General features: G+C 31.1%; 2 protein-coding genes across 3 annotated transcripts in view; one reads left to right on the top strand and one right to left on the bottom strand.

Moving 5' to 3' along the window:
• The window catches only part of LOC127714727 (uncharacterized), a 138772-nt gene that overhangs the window by 18991 nt on the left and 92666 nt on the right, over positions 1–27115 (bottom strand). The window contains exons 3-4 of the mRNA XM_052220781.1: positions 16154–16265; positions 1198–1247 (exon numbers count right to left, since the gene is read on the bottom strand). Of these exons, the coding sequence (XP_052076741.1) occupies positions 1198–1247; positions 16154–16265 (162 nt within the window). The remainder of the gene's footprint in view (positions 1–1197; positions 1248–16153; positions 16266–27115) is intronic.
• On the top strand, positions 2040–14523 carry LOC127714723 (uncharacterized). 2 transcript variants are annotated; one of them, XM_052220776.1, is made up of 3 exons: positions 2040–3016; positions 3593–3952; positions 9476–14523. In XM_052220776.1, the coding sequence occupies exons 2-3, from the start codon at positions 3695–3697 to the stop codon at positions 11681–11683; spliced, it is 2466 nt and encodes an 821-aa protein (XP_052076736.1). In that variant the 5' UTR covers positions 2040–3016; positions 3593–3694; the 3' UTR covers positions 11684–14523. The 2 variants fall into 2 exon arrangements, with proteins under 2 accessions (XP_052076736.1, XP_052076737.1); XM_052220777.1 differs by lacking the exon at positions 9476–14523 and having other exon boundaries at positions 3593–5183.

Genomic DNA, 27115 nt, shown 5'->3' with positions numbered 1-27115 from the left:
AATTAACAGAATATGTAATAAATGTTCTTCCAATACTGTCGAAGATGAGGCTCATTTTCTATTTGATTGTAACAAATTTGAGGATGATAGAAATTGTATGTTAGCTAGTATTGCACAATATAATTCTTATTTTAATCATATGAACAGTCAAAGCAAAATTATCTGGTTATTTAGTGTAGAAAATGTTGAGTTACTTAAAATAATATGTAATTTTATATACAAACATCTTCCTTAGTGAAGATTAGTTAAAGGAAATCTATGTGTGTATATACATTTGATTGGACATAGAAAATTATATTCATCTGAATATCACAAACATACTAGCCGATTAAAAAACAAAATAATTGTTAAGATATATTATTTATTCAAATGTTCTCTTATATCCTTGAGGCATCGTCCCCTGGTATCAACTGCATTCAAGTTACCTATGATGCTTCCTTGTTTGCTTTTGATACAGGTAGGAAAGAGACATTTACACACATTTTACATGCCTATGGCCCATAAGGTATCGCCCCCTGGTGTCAGCTGCCTTTAGGAAACCATAATGCTTTCCTATTTGCTGCTGACACAGGATGAGTCATGGACATGTTTAATTTCTACTTTCTTTTTGGCTAATTATTATATATTTAATTGATCCAACTTTTTGTGTACTATACATATGTGGATATCTATTTTTCTTTTTTTCTTTTTGGGCTGCTTGTTTGTTATCTATATCAACCACACTTGCAATAAAATGCATTAGTATTAAAAAAAAAAACATACTATAGATTCTTTATCTACGTATTCTTTAAGAACTTAAATAGTTCTCGTTTAACTTTTTTTTTTTTTTTTATCTCATTGTTTGTATTGTATTATGAAAAAATTATTGATGTTGTAATGTTTATGCCCTTTGGGGCCCATAATTGGAAATAAAATATCTTATCTTATCTTATAATAAAATTGCAACAATGACACATCAACAGCAGTGATTTTTGCGAATCTAATGTCATAAATGAAATTGTTTTGTTTCATCACTCATGATCTGTCAATTCTAATAATAATAATACGATAATTAAAATATAACAGCATGGTCCAGATAAACAACGTGGGTAAAGTACCGATAATACATCAAAACCAATTAGTGTTTTAATTAATAATAAAATTTTAATTACAACTCTTCATTTATATAACTTGACTTGAATTACTAGCTGTACTTACATGTTTTGCCATCAGTGGTGGTTGCTACACATCCAATTACATTGTCACAACTACAAAATATATTCCATGAAACTCTGTTGTATTCTAGAGATAAAAAGTTATTCTATAGTATATAATCAACACCTATATTGCATATTAATAAACCGTATGTTGACCATCAGACTTTCCTTGGACTATTGTGTTGTTCGTTGTGTTCTCATTTCTCGTTTTTCATATGAAATATTCAGCTCATACTTACATACAAGACGTTAATCAGTAACAGCATTAACTTACAGTTTGTTACAGCGAACATGTAACAATAGATTTTCTGTTGAATAATTGAATAAAATCTTTGGTTATAAAAATTATAATTGTCTGGCTTACAAGATGAGAGTAACTAAAACATGTAGTATCCATAAAATACATTTTGAGCTATTTTAAATCAGTAGACTCGATACACTATACAAAATACATATGCACTATTTCGTGAAGAGGAAATGAGACTAATCAAAGCAATATGAACAAAAAACACACCTAAAATGAAACTTTGAGGTACAAACACGCACAATAAAACCAAGATTCATATAAGATATATAAACGGCCAAACATATCATGTATCGCAATACGTGTCGTTGAATACAGTGGTTAAATTGAGGCGAACTAGCAACCGGACATTGAGGCATTTATTTAAAATAATTGACCATTTTGTGATTTGGACTGTATCACGTGTATCGTTATTCCATTGAATTAAACAGAATAAACCCCTATTACGTATTACGTGACAGAAAATAAGATCGACCATTGGCATCACTTGTAAGTCATAAGGAGCGTACCAACTGTACACTTATATGTGTAAAGTATTTGTGACGTAGTAAATATTCATTCAAAATAGAATAGAAGAATATTTAATAAATGAAAGAATATTAAAGAAATAAAGTAAAGATTTGTTGAATTTACAAAGAAAGTTAGAATCATAATTTAAAATAGAAAGGTTCATATTTTCAAGAAACTAAATTATATTGGTTTAAAAAGTCTTAAACAAAGTTACAACACAATATTATGTAACAGGAAATTTTATAAAACATTATCAAAAAGATTGTGACATGTTAATCCCCCTGAAATAAATTAAGCTTAAGTAATTATGAGAAGGGGCACATTTTAGACAATAAATCATTATCAATTGGGATAGCGTCCCGCCGAAGGCAAAGCGATTATTTTATAAAAAAATAATTGTCTATTGTAAAATAGTGGGAGGGAGGAGTAACTCAAATTAGTTGTAAATTGGGGAATAAATTAACTTTTGATTGGGCAAGCAATTTTAGGCTGATCTTGGCGTGACCACGTGAGGAAAAGGTTTTAAGGGATAAATTTTGATATTAAAACTTCACTTGGTCACTTGATAACAAGAATAAAGATCTAGCCTGAATTTGTGTCCATTATATTTAAGGTATGTAAAGTATACATGTTTGAAACAAATAAGTATGAATAATAATTTAACAGATTTATTTTAAATATAAAATATAACATTGTTCAAATTGAAGATAAAAGAACTTATTCGTTTAACACAAGTTTATCTACAAATTGTAAGGATTGTCGGTTTGTTGAATATTAAGTAAATTAATTAAGAAATCAGGCATATGATAAGTTCCGTAAAGATTGCATGTGTGAGCAGCTATTGGTTTTATTTTTATTATATTAAAGGGACATAATTTGATATTGTTTAGAAAGATGCTCGTGTGAATAATACAATTTCAGAAATAATAGGAATCTAAGGAATATTTAAAATGATATTTATAGATAAGTTCAACTCTAAGATATTCAGGAAACTGAACAATAAGCTGTAAGTTTTGGGATGGCGAAAATAGATAGGTTTGGTCGATAGGAGAAAATGTTTATGTCAACGGTACATCTTGATTATTAAAATCAGGTTTATCACTTTTAGTTGCTAAGATATAAGTATAAATATATTGATTGGAAGTCTTTCAATAATTATGTCTTTAAAGTCTAATCACTCATTTTACAATTGAAGTCCTTATTTAATATGAATAATAAAATGTACTGCCAGTTCAATTTGAGCTTGAAATGTTGAGATGATAAATGAGGATGAGGTATAGTTCTTATGGTGTTCATTGTTATACATTTAAAATAAAATATTTAGTTTGGTAAAAAGGCAGGAACAATCCAATGTTGACTTTTGAATTTATTTTTATATGTTTTTAAAGAATTCATAAATGTGAGTTAGTTCCCTTGTTAATAGATGAGTTTGAAATCTACAGAACTTGTATTTAAAATTCAGTATATGAATGTATGTTGTTTATTTGATATCGCATTTATGTACAACTGTAATTAAATTTCACTTGGTCACTTGATAACAAGAATAAAGATCTAGCCTGAATTTGTGTCCATTATATTTAAGGTCCAACTATAAAAACAGAAGACGATACAAAAAACACCCCAAGTATCGACACAACAGATTTGGTAGAGGAGAGTGAAAAGAAAACGGTACCTTACATCAGAAATGCCAAGCACCCCAGTGAATAGAAACTTGCGATCAGCAAACAGAGGTACAGAATCAGAAGAACAAAGAGCAGAAAGTATTAATACAACTATTGAAACAACGCAACAAAGAACAGAAACTGTGGGAACAACAACAGGTACAAGTCTGAGTACAACAGCAGAATTTCATTCAGAAAGTGGCACACCGATAACATTACAAACAGAAGGTGGAGCAGCGACCAATATGCAACAACAAGAACAAACTCCAGAAGTTCAACAGGTACAACCATTTATTTTTAACGCAACTGCACTACTTCAACCGTCAACTTATGACGGATCTTCAAAACCATCATCATGGATTTCCCAATTTTCGTCATGGACAAAACTACAAAACTTAACAGACAAAAACGCCATAAATGCGTTAACATTTTATCTATCTGGTCCCGCAAAAATTTGGTTTCAAAGTTTGCCAGATTCAGCAAAAACAAATCTAGCATCAATCATTAAACTGCTAGAAGTAAGATTTACAACATCAGATGATGAAGATATTTTGACAACACAAGCGACAAATGAGAGTGTACATGAATTTTTAGACAGACTTACTCTAAAAGCTACAAGTCAACGCATCCCAGAATGCTTAGTTCTAAAAATAGCAAGAAAAGGGTTTAAACAGGCACTACAACAATCTATAATACAGCAAAATCCGAAAAACATGGCTGAATTAAGAGAAGCCGCCGTCATTGCAGAAAAATGCTTAGCATCAAACTTTAGCCAGCAAATTTCAGTCAATGCCATTTCACAAAATGACTTTAAATCGTTAAGTGATACAATTAAATTATTATCTGACAAGGTAGAAAATTTAAATATTGAGAACCAAGAACTAAAGGCTAACTTTGGCAAGGCCAATCAAAATTACCAAAACAAGCCAAATTGGCAAAATAATAATGCTCCTGGCAGAAACTTTAATGGTCAAAGAAATTTTCAAAAAAATTCAAATTTTCAACAAGCCAGACCAGCTTACAATACAAATGCCAGGAACTCATATAATAAGACCAACACATGCACAGCATGTGGCAATATGTCATGTTCAGGCAAAAGGGAAACTTGCGATGCAAGAAACAAAACATGTTATAAATGTGAAAGAGTTGGACACTACTCAAGGCAATGTCATAGTATTAGAAACATAAGAGGCGAAATTATTAGGCATTAGGGACGCGAGCCTATTTTTAGGCGAATGTCTAAAAATGGGCAAAGGGGCAAGTCTCCAAGAGTTAACTTAATTACCCCCATGGATAAAAATAAAATTACAATAGAAATTTATGGTGTTAAAACAATAGGACTTGTTGATACAGGTGCATCTATCTCATGTGTCTCAGAAAACTTGATAGATAAGTTGAATCATAGTAAAATAGAGCTTGAGAAAACAAATTTTATGAATATTTATGGAGTAGGAGGTGAAGAACACAAAGTACTGGGTAAAGTTACACTCCCACTTAAATTTCAAGGACTTGTCATTAAACATAAATTTCATCTACTTCAAGATTTACAATATCCTGTAATTTTAGGTGATGAATTTTTATTACAGAATAAATGTAATATCCATTATCCCTCCCGTACACTATATTTACATGAAGGGTCACTACAAGTCTCCCTCCTTAGTACAAAATCTGGAAAAGCAAGAACTTCTAAAAGATTCAAGGTGCCTGCTAATAGTATGACAAATGTTTCAGTAAAAATTTCAGATATTTTTTTGAATGATGTAGTGTTATTAGAACCACTACCTTTACTAAATAAATATGAACTGATAGGAGCCTCTTGTTTAGTAAAAGTTTCTAAATCAGGTTCAAAACTTCAAATTATTAACCCTACTGATATGGCAGTCACAATACCTAAATTTAGCATAATAGCAAATGTGATGCCAGTGGTTGAAGACAGTATTCAAAACATGAATGATGATGAAAGTGAAAAACAAAAAAACAAAAGAGTAGCAAATATAAATAGTTCAAAAATGAAGAGGGAAAAAAGTAAAAGAACTAAAAGTAAAATTGATTTTGACCTTGACTCATCAGACATGACAATTGATCAGAAACAAAAATTTCTGAAATTTTTAAATGTAAATAGAGATGTGTTTGCAGCTGACTTATCTGAATTGGGGAAATGTAATATAGGGGAACATAAAATTGAAACAACTGACAACATTCCTATTAGAGTACCCCCATACAGAGCAACGCCCAAGGTCAAAGCTGAAATAGAAAAGCAAATTGACAAAATGTTAGAGAACAAAATTATTGAACCATCCACTTCCCCATACAACAGCCCAGTGGTGCTCTGTCAGAAAAAAGATAAGTCCTTTAGATTTTGTGTAGACTATCGCAAGCTAAATTCTAAAACATCTGTAGAATGCTGGCCTTTAGCAAGCTTAAATGACGTTTTTGACGCTATTGGGGAAGCACGAGCCACTATATTTACTAGTCTCGATCTTTGTCAGGGATATTGGCAAGTCCCACTCCACAAAGAATCACGGGAAAAAGCTGCTTTTGTAACCCATTCAGGAATATATGAATGGACAAGAATGCCATTTGGTCTGAGAAACAGCAGTATTACTTTTTCACGAGTTATAAGTCAAGTATTACAAGGTCTAAACTGGAAAAATGTATTGGCTTACATAGATGATATTCTGGTATTTAGTAAAAATTTAGAAGATCATATGCATCATTTAGATCAAGTTTTTGACAGACTAAAAAAAGCTAACCTTAAACTAAAGCCAAGCAAATGTCACTTTGGAGTTAAACAAGTAAACTACTTAGGCCATATTTTGACAAAAGAAGGGGTTCAAACAGATCCTGAAAAGATTCATATTGTCAAAAATCACCCAGCTCCTAAAAACCAGCATGAGGTACGACAATTTCTAGGCTTATGTAACTATTACAGAAAATTTGTGGAAGGCTATGCAAAAATAACAATTCCATTAAATTCCCTACTACAAAAGGAAAGTGAATTCAAATGGACAGAGAGATGCCAAGAAGCATTTGAATTATTAAAATCAAAACTAATATCAGCACCAATTTTGGCATTCCCAGACATGTCAAAACCTTTTATTCTAACTACAGATGCATCAGGTCAAGCTATAGGGTATATACTTGGTCAAAAAGATGACCAGAATAGGGAAAGAGTAATATCTTTTGGTGGTCAGGCTCTGAAAAAGGAAGAAAAGAAATGGACTGTTAGTGAAAAAGAATGTTTGGCTGTGTTAGAAGGCATCAAACACAATAGGGTTTACTTATCCCATGACAAATTCACTGTTTTCACTGACCATAAAGCTTTATTATGGCTAAATAAGGTTAAAGATACAAATGCAAAATTAGGAAGATGGGCGTTAGAGTTACAGAATTTCACCTTTGATATAATCTTCAAAGAAGGTAAAAATAACAAAAATGCAGATGCAATCTCAAGAATCCCCTACCCACCCACCCCCGAAAAGGTAGATATTAACCAAGTTAAAATAAAAAGTGTAGAAACAAATGAACCAGAAGATGCAAGTATGTTAACAGAAATCACATTTGAATATGATATTCAAAATCCATGCATTGCTGCCATTAATGATACAGAAGACACTCAGGTAAGATTGAATGACATGTCAGAGATAGCAAAGCTACAAAGACAATGTACAGAATTGTCAGACTTAATAACCTTTCTAGAGAAAAACATATTACCTGAAAATGATAAAAAGGCAAAAAGTATAACATATGAAAAAGACCTGTACAGATTTGGTACAGAAGGTGAGTTAATACATCAATACCTACCTAGAACAAAAGGAGTACCTAGGTCAGAAGTGATGATAGAACAAATTGTACTTCCAAAAATTATGAGACAAGAAGCTTTAGAAGCATACCATGATTGTAGAGCTGGTGGAGGTCATAAAGGTTTTCGTAGAACATATGCAGCTTTACAGCAAAAATACTACTGGTCCGGTATGTATCAAAATGTTTACAACTATGTCATTTCTTGTGATGCATGTCAGAGAGCAAAAAGACCAACAAATAAACGACCAGCACCATTAATGCCTCTGCCAGTTGCAGAAACATTTGAAAGATGGCACATGGATATTTTATCAGGATTTCCCACAAGTAAAGATAAGTATCAACATGTATTACTAGTGGTTGACAGTTTCTCACGATGGGCTGAAGCATTCCCACTGAGAACACAAGAAGCTAAGGAAATTGCCAATATTTTGTACAAAGAGGTATTTACTCGGTTCGGAAGTCCTAAAACTTTGGTATCTGATAGAGGTCAAAATTTCTGCTCAAAGCTCATACAGGCTTTAAGTGAACTTTTCCATGTTACACGTCACACAACCAGTTCATATCACCCACAATCAAATACAACGTGTGAAAGAATGAATAGTACAATAGCTCAGACCTTACGTACATACTGTACTAAAGACCAAATGAATTGGCCAGAGCTTATTCCTAGTGTTATGATGGCTTTACGGATGTCACCAAATACAGAGTCAACAGGTTACTCCCCATTCCATATGGTTTTCGGTAAAGAAATGAACATACCATTTGATATCTCAGTTAAGCCGAAAGAAAACATAGGTAGGTCAGTAAGAGAACATATTAATGATTTGATAGACCACTTAAAAGCAGTACAAACAATTGCCAAGAATAATGTAAGTAAAAGTCAAGAGAAAACTAAGACATACTATGACAAGAAGGCAGCAAAACCAAAATTTCAGGTAGGAGACCGAGTTTTAATGCAGTGCATGAAAGTACCAAAAGGTTCAGCGCCTAAGCTCCATGAAAAATGGGTAGGTCCTTTTTACATTAACCATGCCAATGAAAACACTTATAAATTGAGGAGGTTAAGTGATCATAAATTAATAAAGTCAAGAATTCATGCAAATAGGATAAAAATATATGAGGATCCTAGGGACCATAGGCAACCCCAAATAGATAGACAAGTAGATGAACAACAGACTGACAATATAGATGACGGACAGCAAAACAATGAAGAACATATTCAAGAAAATGATAATAATGATATTCAAGAAAATGATAATAATGATATTCAAGAAAATGATAATAATGATATTCAAGAAAATGATAATAATGATAATCAAGAGAATGATGAGACAATTGATGATAATCAATTTGAAGCTGAAAAACTATTAGCAAAAAAAAGACAAAATGGGCAAAATTTTTACAGGGTCAAATGGGTTGGATATAAAAAAACAACCTGGATACCTGAAAAAGACATTGGTGAAGGTTTGTTGGTTGATTTTCACAATAAACATACCAAAGATGGTAAAATAAGAAAAAGAAAACATACAACATGTTTTCAAAAGCAAAATAAAGATTAAATGAGAAAATATATAGAATAAAGATTAAGTTTTAAGCTTGAGCTATAAAAATTAGGAGAAAAAAAAAAAAAAATTAATCCTATATAGTCAAGCAAAAAGATATTCAATAATGAGCAATGTCAAAAGTATAAAAGGAAATAAAAAAAATGTTACCCCAAAACTATGCGCATAGTAAAATAATGAGGGAATATAATGATAAAATAAAGAGAAAATGAAAAAGTATGATTTGTAGAGTGACCAAATACATGATAAATTTCATTACGGCAAACAAAACAAAATTATCAAAACATGAGCAATAATTGAACTTTCTTTGTTAGAATCATAAGAATAAATCAATTTAGGTAAAACTAAAAAGATAAATTAGTGCTAATACATAAGAAAAACGTACGATTTCTAATGTATGTATCTTGGATCTAACAGACAAAAATTCTCTCGTTGTAGATAAAAAGACAGGTGTCTGCTTTGATCAGCCCAATTGCCATTTTGTTTTGGATATTCATCATGTTAGCAGCATTCATTCAGTTAAGTGAAGCAAAGTCTACTCACAAACAAATCCTTAAACTAAATTATGGCATTATATTTGAAAAACAAGGTAGAATTCATTTTGGAAAACCAACACTAGTCAAAGGTAGAAGAAAATCTAAAAGAGCAATTTTATCTTTCGTGGGGCAATTATCAAAAACTCTGTTTAACACAGCAACTATGGACGATGTAAACTTATTGGCAAGGCACATAAATGCCTTAACTACTAGAACATTAAAGTTAACAAATACAATGGCTCAACATGATCAACATGAATCTTCATATATGGCATCTGTGGATAAAAGAATTTCAAACCTAGTTACACAAATATCAGACAATCATAATGAAATTAATATGATGCAAAAATCAGTATTAGACCATGTCAGAGATGCAGAAAATTTATTTCTACATCTTCAAGCAAAGATAATAGAATCATTTTCATTATCTTCAAAAATTAATCAACAACTAGAACAATTGAAATTGGGAATTTTTGATTTAGTTCAGGGAAAATTGTCTCCCTTACTAATAAAACCTTCAACTATAACTAGCACAATAAATAGGATCCAACAGGTATTAAATACAAAATACCCAGGATTTTATATTTCACAAACCAGTCAAAATTTTTATTATGATACCAAATATTTTGTATTTTCAAAACACAAATCGGATATATTTGTGATGTTAAACATACCTTTAGCATATAAGATGTCAAAACTTGACTTATATAAAGTAACGTCATTACCATTTCCACATAATTCAACAACTCATGCTACCCAATTGTTAAATACACCTCAATATGTAGCTATTACCAAAGATAAACAGTATTATATAAAATTGTCAGACCAAGAATTAGAAAAATGTACCAAATATGATGATAACTTCCATTGCCAGTTTACGAAATCCTTTTCAACTAGTAAAAGTTCATGTTTAATGTCAATATATAATAATCAGAAAGAGAAAGTTAACCAGTTCTGTGATTTCCGATTCTTACATGATGTTATAAAACCAAAAATTGTTGCTTTAACACAATCGTCTGTCGTAATCTATAAAACTACACAATTAAATATGGATTGTAATGGAAAACAAATAATAAAACAAGGTTGTGATTTTTGTATAATTCAAATCCCATGCAGGTGTTCTATTTTAACCACAAATTTGTATATTCCACCATCTTTTACAAATTGTAAAACATCAAATAATATTACTACTATTTATCCAATAAATCTTGCTTTATTACAACAATTTTTTAATGCGGAACAATTAAAAGATATTCAACCAAATTCTACTTTTAGTACTTTACCAAATATTGCAATTCCAAACTTTAAAATGTATAATCATTCCTTTTCAACATTTTTGTCAAATGATAAAAGAGATCATTTAAGCCTCACAAAGATGGCTGAAGCTACAAAACAAGAAGGTATGGTTTTTCATAATTTGGCTGAGCCTCTCCTAGAAGGAATCATAAATGTTAAAGATAATTGGCCTGATTTAAATGGTATTTTAGGCATGATAGGAACAGTATTAGCATCCATATCAATTATTTTTGCTATATGGGCATTCTTTAAAATAAAAATACTAACAACCGCTCTTATAATACTTCAAGGATCTTGCCATGTAAAATCTATGACTGCCCCATCATTTATTTATAAAAACATTCAAACAACCACATCAAACCCAATTACATCAAATCTTTTTAAAGAACTAAAGTTCAATCATATTCTGGTGGCCATAATTGGTATTTTGATTGTCATTGTGGTTTTCCTTATGTTATACAAAAAGAGAAAAAGTTCACAACATACATTTATTTCATTAGAAATAACCACAGGATCAAACTGCTTAACTCTTCCCCTATGCAAATTGCCACTATGTCCATCATACTGGACTTTTTCAATGCCACCAGAAGTTAAAAGTCTCAGTGTTTCTGGAATCTTTAGACCTAGTTTACATATTAATTGGGATGATTTTATAATAACAAACACTTTAACACAAAAATCTATAGTAGGTCCTAAAAACATTAAAATTTCTTTTTGGGAAGCTTTACGTTTAAAACAGATTTTGAAACAACCATTTTTTGTCTATATTTTATTAAAACATAATAATATGTACAAAGTTATAAACGAGCCTTGAGTTTTGTCAATAATTGCCTGACCATGAGTATTTTCTATCTTGTCTAATATAACATAACATAGTATGGTTAAGATTGCGAAAAATGGCACTGGATTAAGTAACATAAGAATCATTGGATATGCGATAAACTGAAGAATTCAAAGGAACAAAGTGATATCGAAATACTGCGAGGAATACCAACACAACTTCAATATGTGTTCAAAGGAAAATTCAACATAGAAGGATTGAACATTCAACTATATCAGTGTTCCATGTGGAAAAATTAAATGTGTAGATACTGATTCATGGATAGATGTTACAAGAAATAACCGAATATAATGTATTTTTCCGTATATTGCGCGACCTCGTTACCTTTATACAAAAATTATCTCGTATTCTGTTTTTTTACTTGTTAACAAAAATGTAAATATGTTTTATTTGTGAAAATGTATTAATTGAAAGTATATGATATATTATGTTTGTATTATTGCATGAATGAGAAATATTACTCATATTTTGTATTATTTTGTTATAGATATTTAACCATAGCTACTTCTTTTCATCCAGTAGAGGACGTGGAATCAAGCAAGAAATTAAATGCAAAGAATTTTTTGTAAAACCAGGGGCCAAACTTTTCGATCTTTGTGAAATTGCATTTCAAAAATTGAAAAATATAAAAGAAAAAAAATTAGTTTATATTATGGCAGGAATTCCCGACATTTGTATAAAAGACAAAGACTACAAGAAAGCATATGAAGAAGTGTATTTTGACCCAAATTGTGACAAAGTTATGGAAATTAAACATACTTTAGAAACTATTACACAAAGATTAAGTAAAATAAATTGCTATGTCATTTATGTTCCAATTACAACAATGAATATTGAAAAATGGAACTGTCAGAGATTTGATATGAAAAAAACAAAATTCCTTCTTCATACAGAAAACTATACGAAAATGCAAGACAGCTTAAATTGGGCTGTTCATCAAATAAATTTATATATTATAAGACACAATGAAACATCTGAATGGGCTACTCCATTAATACAAGCATATGTCCACAAGTCTACTGGATCAAAGAAAAGATATGCATATGCTAAACTGGTGGATGGTGTTCATCCATCAGAACAATTGATTCAATCATGGGTAAAACAAATACAAAAAACCATGATTGAAAATGAATCCAGGTTAAAAATGTAAAATACATAAAAATTGATGTACATGTATATATGTTATTTTTTGTTATTTTTATATCGACAGTGTTTTTGATAATATTTTTAGGATACAATTAACTTTGAGGGACCAAAGTTTTTTTGTCCGACAGGGTATTTGTGACGTAGTAAATATTCATTCAAAATAGAATAGAAGAATATTTAATAAATGAAAGAATATTAAAGAAATAAAGTAAAGATTTGTTGAATTTACAAAGAAAGTTAGAATCATAATTTAAAATAGAAAGGTTCATATTTTCAAGAAACTAAATTATATTGGTTTAAAAAGTCTTAAACAAAGTTACAACACAATATTATGTAACAGGAAATTTTATAAAACATTATCAAAAAGATTGTGACATGTTAATCCCCCTGAAATAAATTAAGCTTAAGTAATTATGAGAAGGGGCACATTTTAGACAATAAATCATTATCAATTGGGATAGCGTCCCGCCGAAGGCAAAGCGATTATTTTATAAAAAAATAATTGTCTATTGTAAAATAGTGGGAGGGAGGAGTAACTCAAATTAGTTGTAAATTGGGGAATAAATTAACTTTTGATTGGGCAAGCAATTTTAGGCTGATCTTGGCGTGACCACGTGAGGAAAAGGTTTTAAGGGATAAATTTTGATATTAAAACTTCACTTGGTCACTTGATAACAAGAATAAAGATCTAGCCTGAATTTGTGTCCATTATATTTAAGGTATGTAAAGTATACATGTTTGAAACAAATAAGTATGAATAATAATTTAACAGATTTATTTTAAATATAAAATATAACATTGTTCAAATTGAAGATAAAAGAACTTATTCGTTTAACACAAGTTTATCTACAAATTGTAAGGATTGTCGGTTTGTTGAATATTAAGTAAATTAATTAAGAAATCAGGCATATGATAAGTTCCGTAAAGATTGCATGTGTGAGCAGCTATTGGTTTTATTTTTATTATATTAAAGAGACATAATTTGATATTGTTTAGAAAGATGCTCGTGTGAATAATACAATTTCAGAAATAATAGGAATCTAAGGAATATTTAAAATGATATTTATAGATAAGTTCAACTCTAAGATATTCAGGAAACTGAACAATAAGCTGTAAGTTTTGGGATGGCGAAAATAGATAGGTTTGGTCGATAGGAGAAAATGTTTATGTCAACGGTACATCTTGATTATTAAAATCAGGTTTATCACTTTTAGTTGCTAAGATATAAGTATAAATATATTGATTGGAAGTCTTTCAATAATTATGTCTTTAAAGTCTAATCACTCATTTTACAATAGAAGTCCTTATTTAATATGAATAATAAAATGTACTGCCAGTTCAATTTGAGCTTGAAATGTTGAGATGATAAATGAGGATGAGGTATAGTTCTTATGGTGTTCATTGTTATACATTTAAAATAAAATATTTAGTTTGGTAAAAAGGCAGGAACAATCCAATGTTGACTTTTGAATTTATTTTTATATGTTTTTAAAGAATTCATAAATGTGAGTTAGTTCCCTTGTTAATAGATGAGTTTGAAATCTACAGAACTTGTATTTAAAATTCAGTATATGAATGTATGTTGTTTATTTGATATCGCATTTATGTACAACTGTAATTAAATTTCACTTGGTCACTTGATAACAAGAATAAAGATCTAGCCTGAATTTGTGTCCATTATATTTAAGGTCCAACTATAAAAACAGAAGACGATACAAAAACACCCCAAGTATCGACACAACATATATATAACAAACTAATGCCGTGTTCCCACCAAACGTCACGTATTGTAAACATGTTTGCAATTAGTTTCATGTAATAAACACAGTTTTAACATAAATTTGTGTACACCAGTTTTAATTACGTTGCATGCGATGATTTGTTTATACGAGTTAACTATATGTAAGACTAATGTAAATGTGCCTTTAAACTATTTTAACCCCGCCACATTCTGTATGTGCCTGTCCCAAGTCAGGAGCCTGTAATTCAGTGGTTGTCGTTTGTTGCTGTATATCATATTTGTTTTTCGTTCATTATTTTTACATAAATCAGGACGTTAGTTTTCTCGTTTGAATTGTTTTATGTCATTTCGGGGCCTTTCATATCTGACTATGCCGTATGGGTTTAACTAATTGTTGAAGGCCGTACGGTGACCTATAGTTGTCAATTTCTGTGTTATTTGGCTCCTTGTGGAGAGTTGTCTCATTGGCAATCATATCACATTTTCTTTTTTTTTTATATTACATTCAATTGAATAGAAAACTCTAGAGCAGTTAGACGCTATTCATCTTTGGTTGGTTGGTTGGTTGGAGGCGGGCGTTTTATATTGGATTGAATATATTGATTTGAAAAACAAATGCTTCAGAATAGACCTTCAAAAATAAATTGCAAATTTGGGGATACAATTAATTTTACATGAGTTTCTAAAAAATTCTTATTCCTGTATGTTTAATTTTTTTTTTATTTTGGTTTGTTTTTTGTTGACAAAAAGTCGAAAAATATGTGTTTCCCCCATAGAAAGACAAATGGCTGGTGCCTTATGAAAACTGCATTGAAGTACGTTTTGAGAGTTCTTAGGATGTCATCCCGTTCGACCCCACATTGCAGGACCTACCGTTTTTTATTTATTGTTAATTCGTTTTCGTCCTAAAATCAATATTTGCAACTGGACGTAAAGAAAACAATAATCAATCAAAAACCCGTAAATTCATTAATACCACAGTTTCTGGGTGCGTCCGCTCAATTCGGGAATGCAATTTCAAGTGAATGATGTGTAACAGCACTAAATGATGATTGTATCTAGTCTTAAAAGGGGGTAAGTAAGGCTATATTGTTGTATTTAAGGATTTGTAGACACTGGAACTGATCGTAACCAGTTAAAATATCAATCATTGAACATATTTTAATGAATATTTCTGAAGGACTTGCAAAGGAAATGTATATAATCACAGTGGAATTTTCTTTTATAGAAATACAAGTCATCGAATAATTTACGGTAAAAATAGTATACTTTATAATTTGAAATGGCTAGATACGAGTAACCTGCGAGCCTTGCTAGATAAAATTTAATAATATTATCTTATCACGTACCAATAGGCACAATGATCTTTTTTAATGATAAATACTGAACATAATATAAAGACATTGAAGACCATACAATGCCATACAGTTGTTAGCATTCTACGTCATTTGGTCTCTATCGATCTGGTGAAGAGTTGTCGCATTGGCAATCATATCACATCTTGTTTTTATATAATATTTGAATATATTATTTAATTTTCTCTTGCATTGTACTACCGTTCATTTCCTGAGCAGTAACATCTATATCCACAATTTTCGCCGTATTGATTTTTCGTACATGGAAAACAACTTTCTGTCTTTTCATCCGTAGTATAACCTTCTGGACATGCTACAACATAATGAATATATCATAATTTGCAAAATTGCATTCATAATTTTACCACCAGGTTACAATCATGCTTACAATTTTTCGGTTTAAGGTCAGAACACAGAAGGATAGCCAGCCATTACGAATATACCATGTAAAACTAGGAAAAGACATTCAGAAATACTCGTAGCTCCAGAAAATATCGGCGACTGAAAACTTCCATGGGTTAAAACATGAATGATGTTTGCCGAACGATTTCTAAATATTGGTGCCAAAAAGTATGATTGTTGAATTTGTTAGCAAGAATTTAAATAGCCTCATTGTAAATGAGAACACCTACTGTATAAGGCAATATATTTTATTGGTCGATACGTCTTGATCATAATTTGTCAACACTTGAACAGTTCCCCCCTTTTTAGAAAAACTTCATCAGGTTCTAGGTACAAACATAAAACTCATTTAATTTGTCTGATAACATGTATATATGAGTTTAAGGTTAACAATTCCATATTTATTTTGTTAAGTATATGAAATACAAAATCTCATTTCCCAAACATCTTCCTATATCTATGTTATACCCATTTTGGTGACTGGTCCTGTTGGTCCTGTCCTGTTTAAAGTAGCAACTTATTAAAAATATATACTTATATATATATACATATGTACACCTAATTAAAACATTAAACTTTTAAGGTCTTATTTTTGAGGCCCCTCAAGGGGGTGTCCAAGTAATCACATAATCACAATTGTTTTGCCAATATAATCACAGAATCATTAATTATTTTTTAAACAAGATAATCAAATAATCAAATAATTATGAAATATTTGGTCTGGTAATCAAATAATCACTATAAAAACGGTCAAGTAATCACATAATCAAAAACCCCATGAGGAGGCTCATTTTTGCATGTGTTACATTATTCATGTGTTATTTAAATAGCATGATAATGCATTACGCATGTGTGTTAAGAGGCTTGGTTATGTTCAGAGACAAAAAAAGTGTTTCAAATTTATTTAAAAGTTCAGAATTTTGTCGTTTTATTTTATTTCTTACTTCATTTCAACAGTTCAAACATTTTTCACAGTTTCTATTTTAAAACAACTTTTTTAAAGATTTTTTGGAAGAAGAAAAACCAATTTACTAAATAATGCCTCCTTTTAAAAGATGAATGGTCATACCAAATAAGAAAATTGTAGTTCCTGTTACATCCAAATAAAATAGGGTACATAATCACTGTGCTTAAACGACTGTGAGTAACTTAAGTTACACACAGCCCAAGAAGGAGCTACCTGGCGTCGGTAAGAAACTTCTCTCCTATATACTAACAATACCAATTATATTCATTATACCAATAGGGAAATACGTAAGTTTAATATGATGTCCGTAACCTGGGACATAATATATTATAGTATAATAGTCCCAGCCGTAACTTTCAAAGAATCGATACTGGTGGATGTAATTTTTAAACATATTATAGGGATTGCATAGAAAAATAATCAGAAATAAATTAGATTTCCAGTATGATATAATTCTTTTGTGAATACCATGCTTTCTGGTATTATACCCAGCTAATAAACTCGACTTTTTTTAAAAAAAAACATGTGTTATTATTCTCCCTGACATTATACATCTAGTGACATAGATACCATACTTATCACTCAATCAGCCAACAACAATGGAACTTCAAAATTTAGAACAAGGAAACGAGTTTTGGACGAAAAATCAGGACATGCAGCTTATAAAACTCTACCATAATTGCTTGAATAAACCGAGACACCTGTTCAACAATATAGCCTTCCATTTACTCTTAGATGTTGACATTTTCTTTTCACAGCCCACAATACACAACACTAGGTATAGTGAAGAAACAATTCGGAAATTATTTAAAGGAAACGGTATCAATTTTGTCCGCGGCTACAAAGGCTAAGGACTCAACAATGAACAATCTATAAATCCAGAAGAATGTAAGATAAATTTCGCCCTACCATCAGATCCTGTTTTATGTAAACACCCTGCAAAGTATATACTTTGGATGCTGCTAACCAGGTTTACTGGATTTATCTATCAACATAGTATCCGAAAATCGTGAATGAAAAAAAATAACGGTAAATCCGAAAAACTCAGGTCTGATTTTTTATAGCTATGTTCTCTTTTCTCTTAGTTATTTTGACGCATATCGTTATAGTATAAAACTAGGTACTTTTATGTTTTCTCCCATAGGGTCAATGTTAAACTTTTCCTCCGTTTCCATGGCAATGACAGCCATTTTTGAACTTCTAAGTACTGTTGGTACCTCGGGGCACCACTGAAAACATTTGCATAAAGTTTCATTCGGTTGGCTATGATAACGAAGGAATTAGAATTTTGATATTTTTGAACATTTCCTCTGTTTCCATGGTAACGGCGGCCATTTTGAACCATTCCAATGTCTCTTGCACAACTCCAAAGATTGGTCCGCATTATGGTTTAGTTCCATCATCATTGGTCCATCTAATTCCGAGAAATAGCATGGACAAAATGTGTGGAAGAATATAAAATGACTAGATTTGCCATTGCAAGCAATAGCGGATGTTATCCTCCCCCCATTGCCACAAAGCTGCAGCCATTTCAAATTTTTTAAACAGTGAATGCACATATATGCATTGCTATACATCGTTCTGTAAATTTTCAGAACATTTGGAGCATTTTGAAATTTTTACACATTTTTGCTGTTTCCATGGCAACAGCGGCCATTTATGGAAATTCCAAAGTCAGAAGTCTCATTTATACTTGCCAGTGAACTTTTATATTAAGTTTCATTAAATTTGGAGCATTTTGAAATTTTTGATATTTTTGCTGGTTTCCATGGTAACAGAGACCATTTCCAAAATTGTAATGACAGATGCCACATTGGTACATGGAAGGAAACATACAATCAACATTCAATGGATTTGACCTACCATTTTTAGAGAGGAAAAGCTATATTATTGATTGCCATAATCATCCAAAACCAGTATATAGTGGACACCTACATTGTATTAAAATCTAATGATTTTAAGTTTATGCATTCTCAAATAATTCACCAAACTCTAAAATTTTATTTTTTCACTATCTTTCGGTTTCCATGGTAACGGTAGCCATTTTATAGTGCCAAAGTTCCACTGCAACGCAAAAGTTGGTGTTCCTTGTTATAGTGAACAAGCATTTAGATTGGTTCTATTGTCTCTGAGAAAACTCCCGGACAAAATTAGGTGGAAGTATAATAATAATAATAATAATACAGAAAAAGAAACAGAGGAAAAGCAATATGTCACCCGACATTGTCGATCGGGTGACATAACTAGATTTGTGATAGCGAGCAATAACGGATGGCACCCTCGTCCCCTCATTGCCAGGGTAACGGCAGCCATTTTGAAAATCCAAAAGTCGAACATCGCATCTACACATGCCAGTTACCATTACTGTAAATTTTCAGAGAGTTTGAAGCATTTCGAAAAATTTTGACATTTTGGGTGTTTCCATGGTAACGGCGGCCATTTTGAAAATTCCAAAATCATATATCAACTCTGCACATGCCAGTTAATATTTCTGTAGTTTCATAAAGTTTGGTGCATTTTGAAATTTTGTAGTTTCCATGGTAACGGTAGCCATTTTCCAAATTCCAAAGACAAATACCACTTTGACCCTTTACATGTTACATACCCATAAAGTATCATTGGGTTTAATATTTTAACCCATTTCTCTGACGTCATTCTATTGTTCTTACAGTGGATTATTTTTCAAGAATCCACTGACCACTTCGTTAACTTAAGATAACTTATTTTATAACTTATTTTATAACTTTAAACTTTTAACTTACGATTTGTTATCCTCTCAAAAACGAGTGGCAGATGAAGGGTTCGAACTCGCGCGTATTTTCTTCATAATCAGTAGAGTCTTCAGTCTATGCATGATACCACTATACCACGAGTGCTGACATAAATCAACATTTAAATAACACACTTAAAGCGAACAACTGTCAATACATGTCAATAAACTGTATTTCTATGTCAGAGATAATTCGCTTTTGTTATCTTATAAAATATATATATACTATGTCTGCATTTGTTCATGTTCTTTTCAAATTTATTTATATCACGTCAACATTGAACGGACTCTAATTTGAATAAAGTGTGATATATAAGCTACGACCGTAAAACGACTTCTTTGACTGTAAAACCAGAAACAAAACCATCGCCTTTAAATGAAAATGAAGTATATAATACCTCTAAAATTAAAATAATATTTTTGTCGAGAAAAAAATTACAATGAAAAAATTTCATTCCTGATACAAGGCTCGAACTTTGCACTGTTAATATCACCGTTATGACATTCGTTACCAACGACTAGACGATCACGGCTATCAACAGCGTGATGGTAAGTTTATGAAATCAACATAATTATTCATTGTACATCCGTAGCAAGAGCAGTTCTGATGGGGATTCAGAATGCGTACCACAGATAAAACTAGTTTATTGACCGGTGAACGATATATGCCAAATGTAATAACGTTAAAATAATCTTAACTTAATGAAACAGAAACAGTTTAAACAGATTTAAATATAATTGTTCAATTATAGGTTTCACTTTGTAAATACAGCTGTTTCTCGAACCACGCCTCTTTTGGGGAGATATTTAATATTCATAGGTATGTTAATTTGTTAACGTACTGGTTCCCATTGATGATCTCTGTGTTTCATCTCATAGAGACATCACTTGGGAATGTAACCAGTATAGATAAACATGGTAGCGGCTAAATTTTAATTCTTAGGAGGTCCAAAAATGGAGGTAAGGGTAGTATAGAATTTTAGTATAAGTTTAAACTCTTAGAAGTTCAGGGCATATAAATGTTGAAAATATGCCGCACAGCCCTATATTTTGACCTTTGAATAAAATAGTAGTGCATATAAACTTTCCGTTCTGGGATATTATTTTTCACGAAACTTCATAGTAAAAGTGTCACAGTTTTAGCCGCAAAGGGAGTTCCTATGGGAAATTGCATTGTCTGTATTTACAGAATTGCAACCTATATAGGGTTAAAAAATAGAACATACAGAATTTCACAAAATCTGGTTTATCTCAGAGATTTTAAAGAATTTAACTCAAATATGAAGTTTTATAAATATTTCATGAAGATTGAGAAAATCCTGGGCCTTAACTATGATGACTCAGCATAAATTCACAGTTTAAAGTATGCATGGTTTACTTAAAGCCCTGAATTCAAAATAAATTCATAATATATGCCTATTTGTAATTTAAATTGTTTAGAAGTGCTTATATTTACTCTTCGCAGTAATTGCAACTCATTGATCCTTCTTAAATATTTCTGGTGGGGTGTTTTTGTCCTGTCGATAACCCAAAAGTAAGCCGTAACGCCTAAATGTGCTTTTTTGTGACTGCGGCATAAAAAAGTACAAGCTAGAATTACAAAAAGACCTCAGTAAAACTTACAATAGTGTGTTCTATCCTAAATATGTAGTAAATATTTCACATTGCTAGAAACAGGGAAAAAAATTAGGAAATGTGAGGCCCCAGGGGCAAAAAACAGAGGAAAATGCCTACCCCTGAGTCATAAAACAGATAATTTAACTTGTAAATGCTATGATTTTTTTTATTTTAAAGGTCTTTTATAAAGTAAACAATAACTGTGCTAGGAAGTTATGCAAAAATCAGATGTAAGCAGTCATTTCAATCAAACTTTTAGTGAATTTATGCACCAGACTGATATCTTCATAAATACAACTTTTGCAAATATGCCTTTATTTAAACACTCCTAGGACATATATTAACTAACTTATGTTAAATATATGGTTAGGGATGATACTGTTGTGACAAGAATTCTAAACTGACCATTTGAGGCAGAAATTGTGAACTTTCATTGACAAATAGGCATACAGTAAGATGTGGACTGGAGACACAGGCAGGATTGGATACTTTGTATAATCTTGAATGTTGGAATGCTTAACTACTAAACAAAACATTTATAGTATTCTAAAATGCTTTCATTTTATCTTGTAAATGCTATGATTTTTTTTATTTTAAAGGTCTTTTATAAAGTAAACAATAACTGTGCTAGGAAGTTATGCAAAAATCAGATGTAAAAAAATCAGAAAATAAATCATTTTATCATTTTATTTGTTATCAGAATAGTTTCAAACAAGTTTTAGACAGTTCATGTCAGAAAACATGCACATAGGGTAAGCTGGCAATAATTAGAGTCTTGTTTTCAAAATCTTTAAAAAATTGAAACAGGGGTAGGGGTATAAAATGTACTGTAAAAGGAGACTTAGAGTATATGCAGTGATTTCTTTAAGGCTATAATTCTGATAAATAAGTATTGTTGTGAGAAAAAGTGTTTTTAGAGAGTTTTCTATTTGAATAAATGTTTGTATAGGTTGCACTTTGTAAATACAGCTGTTTCTCGAACCACGCCTCTTTTGGGGAGATATTTAATATTCATAGGTATGTTAATTTGTTAACGTACTGGTTCCCATTGATGATCTCTGTGTTTCATCTCATAGAGACATCACTTGGGAATGTAACCAGTATAGATAAACATGGTAGCGGCTAAATTTTAATTCTTAGGAGGTCCAAAAATGGAGGTAAGGGTAGTATAGAATTTTAGTATAAGTTTAAACTCTTAGAAGTTCAGGGCATATAAATGTTGAAAATATGCCGCACAGCCCTATATTTTGACCTTTGAATAAAATAGTAGTGCATATAAACTTTCCGTTCTGGGATATTATTTTTCACGAAAATTCATAGTAAAAGTGTCACAGTTTTAGCCGCAAAGGGAGTTCCTATGGGAAATTGCATTGTCTGTATTTACAGAATTGCAACCTATATAGGGTTAAAAAATAGAACATACAGAATTTCACAAAATCTGGTTTATCTCAGAGATTTTAAAGAATTTAACTCAAATATGAAGTTTTATAAATATTTCATGAAGATTGAGAAAATCCTGGGCCTTAACTATGATGACTCAGCATAAATTCACAGTTTAAAGTATGCATGGTTTACTTAAAGCCCTGAATTCAAAATAAATTCATAATATATGCCTATTTGTAATTTAAATTGTTTAGAAGTGCTTATATTTACTCTTCGCAGTAATTGCAACTCATTGATCCTTCTTAAATATTTCTGGTGGGGTGTTTTTGTCCTGTCGATAACCCAAAAGTAAGCCGTAACGCCTAAATGTGCTTTTTTGTGACTGCGGCATAAAAAAGTACAAGCTAGAATTACAAAAAGACCTCAGTAAAACTTACAATAGTGTGTTCTATCCTAAATATGTAGTAAATATTTCACATTGCTAGAAACAGGGAAAAAAATTAGGAAATGTGAGGCCCCAGGGGCAAAAAACAGAGGAAAATGCCTACCCCTGAGTCATAAAACAGATAATTTAACTTGTAAATGCTATGATTTTTTTTATTTTAAAGGTCTTTTATAAAGTAAACAATAACTGTGCTAGGAAGTTATGCAAAAATCAGATGTAAGCAGTCATTTCAATCAAACTTTTAGTGAATTTATGCACCAGACTGATATCTTCATAAATACAACTTTTGCAAATATGCCTTTATTTAAACACTCCTAGGACATATATTAACTAACTTATGTTAAATATATGGTTAGGGATGATACTGTTGTGACAAGAATTCTAAACTGACCATTTGAGGCAGAAATTGTGAACTTTCATTGACAAATAGGCATACAGTAAGATGTGGACTGGAGACACAGGCAGGATTGGATACTTTGTATAATCTTGAATGTTGGAATGCTTAACTACTAAACAAAACATTTATAGTATTCTAAAATGCTTTCATTTTATCTTGTAAATGCTATGATTTTTTTTATTTTAAAGGTCTTTTATAAAGTAAACAATAACTGTGCTAGGAAGTTATGCAAAAATCAGATGTAAAAAAATCAGAAAATAAATCATTTTATCATTTTATTTGTTATCAGAATAGTTTCAAACAAGTTTTAGACAGTTCATGTCAGAAAACATGCACATAGGGTAAGCTGGCAATAATTAGAGTCTTGTTTTCAAAATCTTTAAAAAATTGAAACAGGGGTAGGGGTATAAAATGTACTGTAAAAGGAGACTTAGAGTATATGCAGTGATTTCTTTAAGGCTATAATTCTGATAAATAAGTATTGTTGTGAGAAAAAGTGTTTTTAGAGAGTTTTCTATTTGAATAAATGTTTGTATAGGTTGCACTTTGTAAATACAGCTGTTTCTCGAACCACGCCTCTTTTGGGGAGATATTTAATATTCATAGGTATGTTAATTTGTTAACGTACTGGTTCCCATTGATGATCTCTGTGTTTCATCTCATAGAGACATCACTTGGGAATGTAACCAGTATAGATAAACATGGTAGCGGCTAAATTTTAATTCTTAGGAGGTCCAAAAATGGAGGTAAGGGTAGTATAGAATTTTAGTATAAGTTTAAACTCTTAGAAGTTCAGGGCATATAAATGTTGAAAATATGCCGCACAGCCCTATATTTTGACCTTTGAATAAAATAGTAGTGCATATAAACTTTCCGTTCTGGGATATTATTTTTCACGAAACTTCATAGTAAAAGTGTCACAGTTTTAGCCGCAAAGGGAGTTCCTATGGGAAATTGCATTGTCTGTATTTACAGAATTGCAACCTATATAGGGTTAAAAAATAGAACATACAGAATTTCACAAAATCTGGTTTATCTCAGAGATTTTAAAGAATTTAACTCAAATATGAAGTTTTATAAATATTTCATGAAGATTGAGAAAATCCTGGGCCTTAACTATGATGACTCAGCATAAATTCACAGTTTAAAGTATGCATGGTTTACTTAAAGCCCTGAATTCAAAATAAATTCATAATATATGCCTATTTGTAATTTAAATTGTTTAGAAGTGCTTATATTTACTCTTCGCAGTAATTGCAACTCATTGATCCTTCTTAAATATTTCTGGTGGGGTGTTTTTGTCCTGTCGATAACCCAAAAGTAAGCCGTAACGCCTAAATGTGCTTTTTTGTGACTGCGGCATAAAAAAGTACAAGCTAGAATTACAAAAAGACCTCAGTAAAACTTACAATAGTGTGTTCTATCCTAAATATGTAGTAAATATTTCACATTGCTAGAAACAGGGAAAAAAATTAGGAAATGTGAGGCCCCAGGGGCAAAAAACAGAGGAAAATGCCTACCCCTGAGTCATAAAACAGATAATTTAACTTGTAAATGCTATGATTTTTTTTATTTTAAAGGTCTTTTATAAAGTAAACAATAACTGTGCTAGGAAGTTATGCAAAAATCAGATGTAAGCAGTCATTTCAATCAAACTTTTAGTGAATTTATGCACCAGACTGATATCTTCATAAATACAACTTTTGCAAATATGCCTTTATTTAAACACTCCTAGGACATATATTAACTAACTTATGTTAAATATATGGTTAGGGATGATACTGTTGTGACAAGAATTCTAAACTGACCATTTGAGGCAGAAATTGTGAACTTTCATTGACAAATAGGCATACAGTAAGATGTGGACTGGAGACACAGGCAGGATTGGATACTTTGTATAATCTTGAATGTTGGAATGCTTAACTACTAAACAAAACATTTATAGTATTCTAAAATGCTTTCATTTTATCTTGTAAATGCTATGATTTTTTTTATTTTAAAGGTCTTTTATAAAGTAAACAATAACTGTGCTAGGAAGTTATGCAAAAATCAGATGTAAAAAAATCAGAAAATAAATCATTTTATCATTTTATTTGTTATCAGAATAGTTTCAAACAAGTTTTAGACAGTTCATGTCAGAAAACATGCACATAGGGTAAGCTGGCAATAATTAGAGTCTTGTTTTCAAAATCTTTAAAAAATTGAAACAGGGGTAGGGGTATAAAATGTACTGTAAAAGGAGACTTAGAGTATATGCAGTGATTTCTTTAAGGCTATAATTCTGATAAATAAGTATTGTTGTGAGAAAAAGTGTTTTTAGAGAGTTTTCTATTTGAATAAATGTTTGTATAGGTTGCACTTTGTAAATACAGCTGTTTCTCGAACCACGCCTCTTTTGGGGAGATATTTAATATTCATAGGTATGTTAATTTGTTAACGTACTGGTTCCCATTGATGATCTCTGTGTTTCATCTCATAGAGACATCACTTGGGAATGTAACCAGTATAGATAAACATGGTAGCGGCTAAATTTTAATTCTTAGGAGGTCCAAAAATGGAGGTAAGGGTAGTATAGAATTTTAGTATAAGTTTAAACTCTTAGAAGTTCAGGGCATATAAATGTTGAAAATATGCCGCACAGCCCTATATTTTGACCTTTGAATAAAATAGTAGTGCATATAAACTTTCCGTTCTGGGATATTATTTTTCACGAAACTTCATAGTAAAAGTGTCACAGTTTTAGCCGCAAAGGGAGTTCCTATGGGAAATTGCATTGTCTGTATTTACAGAATTGCAACCTATATAGGGTTAAAAAATAGAACATACAGAATTTCACAAAATCTGGTTTATCTCAGAGATTTTAAAGAATTTAACTCAAATATGAAGTTTTATAAATATTTCATGAAGATTGAGAAAATCCTGGGCCTTAACTATGATGACTCAGCATAAATTCACAGTTTAAAGTATGCATGGTTTACTTAAAGCCCTGAATTCAAAATAAATTCATAATATATGCCTATTTGTAATTTAAATTGTTTAGAAGTGCTTATATTTACTCTTCGCAGTAATTGCAACTCATTGATCCTTCTTAAATATTTCTGGTGGGGTGTTTTTGTCCTGTCGATAACCCAAAAGTAAGCCGTAACGCCTAAATGTGCTTTTTTGTGACTGCGGCATAAAAA

The sequence above is a fragment of the Mytilus californianus genome, unplaced genomic scaffold (assembly GCF_021869535.1).
Source record: "Mytilus californianus isolate M0D057914Y unplaced genomic scaffold, xbMytCali1.0.p SCAF_9, whole genome shotgun sequence".
Taxonomy (NCBI): domain Eukaryota; kingdom Metazoa; phylum Mollusca; class Bivalvia; order Mytilida; family Mytilidae; genus Mytilus; species Mytilus californianus.
This window is presented reverse-complemented; position numbering and strand designations above follow the sequence as displayed.